The following is a 6,000-nucleotide window of genomic DNA, read 5'->3' as shown; positions in this document are numbered from 1 at the left end:
TAAACATCTGAACGTGTCACTAGCACTCTGTCTTCTGGTCTGTGTAAAATGAGCACACTGTTGACCTATAATGTGTCGTTTTAACTGTTGCTACACTCAAAAAAAATAAAATAACAAGTGTGAACCCATCGTCATATTCATAGCTATGTAGGGTATTTGGCATACAAATTAAGTGTTAAATTGAACAGTAATTCAATGGACGATTTACTTTTCGGTCAAGTGGGCATGACCTTTGGGCAAGGAGAACATTACCTGAACTTGCCCAACGGGCAAGTGCCTCTGAGAGCTTAGTATCAACCCCTGCCACTATAGGGACTCCAATATTAGATTCAGTACAGAATTCTACAACTGTCTGTTTTGATTGATTGAATACTTTATTAACAGTTTGCATAAAGCACAATGGTACTATGTATTCAGTTCATCATGTACTCAGTCAGTGATGAGACAATAGAGTGAAACCTCGGAATAGTCATTCTCCTACAGTCTCTCATTGGGCCACTTCTACAAGCTGGTGAAATAACAGTCGAATTAAACTATTCCCATGTTGCTGGGCTTGCCCTGGAAGACCCCACCATAAGGACCCCTGGGAGAACCCCAGACCGCACGTTGAGAGCCACTGATGCGGAGCACTTTTACTGGAACTCTGTTCTTAAGTCTAGAACTCAGCCGTTACTGCAGTGGAGCTGAAATGAGTCAAGGGACCACCTTTGCGGGCAACAATTCTGTTGTGTCTTACATTCTTACTAGTCTGATTCCCCCCTCTGTCAGTTGCAAGCCAAGAGGCCCTTTCTGTCTGTCAGGGTGCATGCTGTGGTGGTGGAGTGTTCTGTCTCACAGAGCATTGTGGTGGGGCTCCGAGCCTGCGCTGCTGCACACTGTAATGGGTGTGTGAACAGTTTAGCCCTCACTACTTCCTCCCCTTTCCTCGACCACAAGCCTGTTTCAGCTCACATCTCTACTGGCTGTTGTTCTGCTTGTCTGTAGACAGGGGCGTCACAAGAGGGGGGGGGGGGGGGGGGGGGAGTGGGACTGGAGGGGCCTTAATTATTTTATACTTTAGCTATTGAAAATAGCAGATATACAAGCTCATACTATTTTTGAAAAGTCTTGCAAATGTGTGCAAATCTTTGAATATATGTATTTTTTAAGCGAACATTTATAACTCAAATATTGCTTCTGGGGGGTCCCTGGAACTAAATCTTTTGAGATGGGGGTCCGTGACCAAATACATGTCATTTTGGAGGTCCTTCACATGAAAAAGTGTGAGCACCACTGACATAGAAACATATGTTTTTTCAAAAAACCTTAGAAGGATTTGAAATATTCAAAGACTTGCACACATTTTCACGATTTTTCAAAAATAGCGGATCGAGCGCCGTGCTGTGAGCTTGTATATCTGCTATTTTTCAATAGTTAAAGCACAACATGTGAGTGAATCCTTTTACCCGGGGCCCAGAATTTGGCGTGACACCCCTGGACATACATAATCTCTACCATTGCCCTCTCGATCTGTTTGACACATATTTCATATAGGGGGGCACAACCTTGTGTGAAATTGTTCGAATAATCCCCTCGTCAGCTTTGCTATCTGTAATCTTTTAGCTTAGATGTTTATCGTCAAAAGTCCCTGGGTGCTTCCAACCAGGGTTCATCACCAAGTGTGCACTTTGGTGGTCTATGGAATTTCCATGTACGGTACACACAGCGATTATAAAGAGCGCGGGGAATTTCTGTAATGCTAGGTAACGACAGATTGAATCATCTGTCGAGCTTCCATGTGGCGTTTCACGTTAAACTTCACTCACTGACTGTGGCAAGTTAAATAAAGCTGACTGCCTCAAGTGGCTGAAGCCCACTTCTGGTGTGTATTTTTCTCAGTTCTGCACTCAGCAGTGTGGTGCAGCACGGCCGCAATTCATCTCAATGTGGATGTGGTACTTCCTCTCTGCCGTTTTTAGGTCCTGCTAGTGTCATGGCTTAAACACAGGAGATGACATGGTCATTGGAGCTTATTTTAAGGGTTCAGCGATTATGAGAGGGATAAGAATTGAGCTTACATCTGCAGTATGTACTGTGTGACGGTTGCGTATCTTCACACAAACTCTATTTACCCCTAATGTCATTGTCACCCTATGCTAGAGTTTCAAACTCTAGCATAGGGTGACAATGACATTAGGGGTAAATAGGCGAACATTCAGCAAAACATAACAGATGTACAAGCTCACAGTGTGTCACAAGTTCCAAAAACGTCACTCGCTGCAAGCTTGTATAGTAGATCAGCTACCGTATTTTCGCTTTCGGTGAAGATATTTTGTGTGGAGCAAGGGTCTTCAACAGGTGGTCCGGGACCCCTAGGGGGTCCTCAGAGTTACTATAGGGGGTCCTCCAAATCTTTGTGATAGAACTTTTTTTCCCTTCTTTTTATATTAACCACTTGAACGCCAGTGTCCTTATTTTGAGCCAAAAATAGCCGATTTACAAGCAAACTGGTAGATCGGCTATTTTTGTCCAAGAGCTTTGGTGTAGTTGGGAAAAAGAGCCGACTAATTACAGAGTGATTTATTATTCATTAAGTATTGACGGTTCAAGTGGTTAAATATCTGAAAACACAAATCGACGTGAATCCAAAATACACTGATGATTGTGCTGTAAAACAATGAACTTTATGGAATCTACGAAAAGGTTGTGGGGGTCCCTGCTTCATCTCTCTCTCAACTAAGGGGTCCTTGGCCTGAAAACGTCGAAGACCCCTGGTGTAGAGGAGAAAAAGGGAGGGGGCAGAGCGGTCATTCAGTGTGACAGGGTCAAGAAAGGGCGCCCAGACATTTTGGGTCGTGTTTGAGCGAGGTGGCTGGTACTTCTGTGCCACGATTGCCGTCGTAACACGGTTATGTAACGGCTACTAAAACGTAAAAATAAAGAGAACGTTATTGTTTGAGCTAAAAGAAACAAACGCGTTTACCAGAAAAAGGACTTGTGGCAGTTTTACTGGTTTCATATGTTAAAGCATGGGGAATGAATTACTATGCGTTAGTCTATGTGAGTATGTGCCGACGGTTTCATGAAAAACACACTGGAGATGCTACCAGCTCCAGGGATGTGCAGAGAATGTTAGAGAGGCAGGGGCTCAAATTTCTAGAAGGACCTTTTGGTGGAAAATATCGAAAATAGCAGACCTCCAAGTTCACGCTGTTGTGACCTTGGAGGTCGGCTATTTTCCGTACTTGATACCACACTAAACTTAAGCATAAAAAGGGCAATACTGGAGATGTGGCGTAACGGCATGGATTTCTACACAGAGAGGACAATTCTTTCAGCATAAGATGCTGCATTCAAGACAGTTTGGGAGAGTTTGTACAAGGCAATTCTCTTGAATGCTGCCTTCAGGTATGGCATTTCTTTCACCGTATTAAAAAGAAACTGCATTCATGGTCTGGAAAGGGCACTTTTTACAGACTGATAAAAGGGCAGGGGCTCAAGCCCCCTTTGATGTCTATGTGTGCACATGCCTGACCAGCTCCATTTGGATAATCTACTGTCCAAATCTTCCCCCTTTCCTAGTTTTGTTTTGTATTCTCGAGGTAAAACACCAACGATTCCTCATTTTTTTCCCCCATTGCTTGGCATGCTGCTGTGTGACATGTTGATTGTATAAGAGGGCCAAAATCATGCCATGTGCACCTTATGCTATTCCCTCCCCTATAAGAGCTGGGAAAATGGTTCAGAATTAATACCAGATAACTGAGTTGGGGGGTTTCTGCCGCTGTAAGTGAAACCATATAGGATAATGGATATACTGCCTGTGTTTTTTCACATTTCGTTCCACCGACACAAGACATCATCGTCAAAGTGTGGTTACAAAAAAACATGCTAAATGGCACTTTATAAGGGTTAAAAAGACAAATATTGGCGTCTGGGTTCTCTCTGGTGTGGTTACTGGGTTCCAGTAGTCTCAACAGGGAGTGATACTCATCTGACGACTGACAACACGGAACACTTGAATGAAATATGACTTTAGCCGTTATTAAATTATTCTAGAGTCTTTCATGTGTTTATCTATTTACATTTTGGTGACGATGATTACCTCAGTAGACGGGTATCCTTTACACCACTTAAAGTAAGTAAGTAAGCCTTGCAGAGCCATGAGGCCCAAGGGGCAGGAGCCTATCTCCTGTTTCTGTAGCGTGAGGCAGCTTGATGTACCAGTACTGTACACCCTCTGGTCATGACGCTAGTATGTCACAGAGACCCCCAATCCAACCCTTGATGCTGAGTGCCAAGCAGGGAGGCACTGAGTCTTTGGTACCAGTAAGACTCCCTAATCGGGAGATAAGCGACCGTCAGGTCAGCAGTGGCCAAAAATGTGTTTGAAAAAATCGGCCTGATGGTGGCGCTAAATGGGACAGATCCATGTTGATGACATGAGTCTAGACATACTGTGTACCGCTTTGCGTGATTTTAGGGTACAATCTGTAGGAGCAGTGTCCAAAAATTAGTTTTGCAAGAATCGGCCTCATGGTGGCGCTAGAAGAGGGCCATGTGAGAAATGAGGGGTTTGGCAGCCAAGGAGTGTGTGTGCAAAGTTTGGGATGGATAGGGGCAACGGTGGCGGAGATATGAGTAGGGGAAAAGTGTGACGTGATGTGACGTGACTGACTGACAGACAGACTGACAGCCAGTGGAGTTTTTCATAGCAATGACCCGACTGGGGATCGAACCCCAACCTCCCAGGCTCAGGGTGGACACTCTAACCACAAGGCCACTTAAACTTTATAAATTAAGTATAGGTCGAAGAGGCTTATTGTCGGTATCAGCCAGAACATGGGAGTCTATCCCCGTTTCACAGACCCTACTGGTGCATACTTGTATGTGAAATAGTGATGTGTCGTGTGAGCTTGTAGATTTGCTGTTTTTGCCGAATGTTCGCACCACAACAATCTCTTCTCTGATTTTAGTCGGGCTGATTATTATTATAAAAACAAATATATATATAACTTGTTCAGCTTGACAACCAGAAAAGCAAATTAATTCTGATGGTATACCAGCGTGTTGGCTTGTCACAATTATTACATAATTGTCTAATCGCAATTATTTGGGGGACTGCCCATAAGTCCGAAATCTCATTAGTCCTACATCTCATTAGTCCGAATTTAGGGTTAGGTTTTAAGGTTAGGTTTAGGGATAGTTTTACTGAGGTTAGGGTTTGGGTTAGGTTTAGGCATAGTTATTTGTCATAATCGCAATTATTTTGTCATAATCGTCATGATCGTTTCCATGTTGAAAAATGTTGCCATATACTTTCAAACATTTTCCAAAATAGTGGAAATAGCAGATGGTCTTAGCAGCGTGTTCAGTGTTCAGTGGATGCTGATGCCTGGTCCTACCTGTGTTTCTCTACTGCAGCAGGAGAAGCCAAAGCTGATCGATCCTCTGGACTACGAGGCTGTTATCTCTGAACTGGGAGATGAGCTGAAGGAAGACCCTCTCAGGGACCTGATCTTCTTCCCCGAAAGCGACTTCACGGTAAGAGAGACCGAGATGAGACCGGAGAAACATACAGTAACTCAGTTACTTTACTGATTACTTACACCAAAAGGTAATGCGTTACTGTGAAAAGTGACTTTTTAGTTACTTAAAAAAGGGGCTCCCATTATTGACCTTATAGCCTTCATTTTCATCACTTGACATGCATTGCACTGAACTCTGCTAAGCAATATGGTCATCTATACCAGTGGTTCCCAAACTTTTTAGCTTATATAGAAATTAGACATAAAACAGCAGATCTACAAGCTCACAGCGTGCCGCCTCGTGCCGCGTTGTGAGCTTGTAGATCAGCTATTTTCACTACTTGCATATTTGCAGCTCTTGCTGCGTAAAAATAGACTCAGTTCTTCTCAAAATAACGGAGTAACGCACCATGTAGTAACGGTAACTTAGTTACAGTAACTTTGTACTTTGTAACGCGTTAGTCACAACATTGGGGTGCATCACAACATTGGG

At 43.5% G+C, this 6,000-nt stretch overlaps 1 protein-coding gene across 1 annotated transcript in view; it reads left to right on the top strand.

Moving 5' to 3' along the window:
• Positions 1-6,000, top strand: part of dock10 (dedicator of cytokinesis 10) — a gene marked incomplete at its 5' end in the record, with an annotated part of 161,514 nt that overhangs the window by 24,448 nt on the left and 131,066 nt on the right. The window contains one exon of the mRNA XM_080731698.1: positions 5,404-5,523. Coding sequence (XP_080587824.1) covers positions 5,404-5,523 — 120 coding nt within the window. The remainder of the gene's footprint in view (positions 1-5,403; positions 5,524-6,000) is intronic.

This window comes from Nannobrachium achirus (genome assembly GCF_963921795.1).
Source record: "Nannobrachium achirus genome assembly, chromosome: 8".
NCBI lineage: Eukaryota > Metazoa > Chordata > Actinopteri > Myctophiformes > Myctophidae > Nannobrachium > Nannobrachium achirus.
The sequence above is the reverse complement of the archived record's forward strand: the minus strand, read 5'-3'. Positions and strand labels throughout refer to the sequence as shown.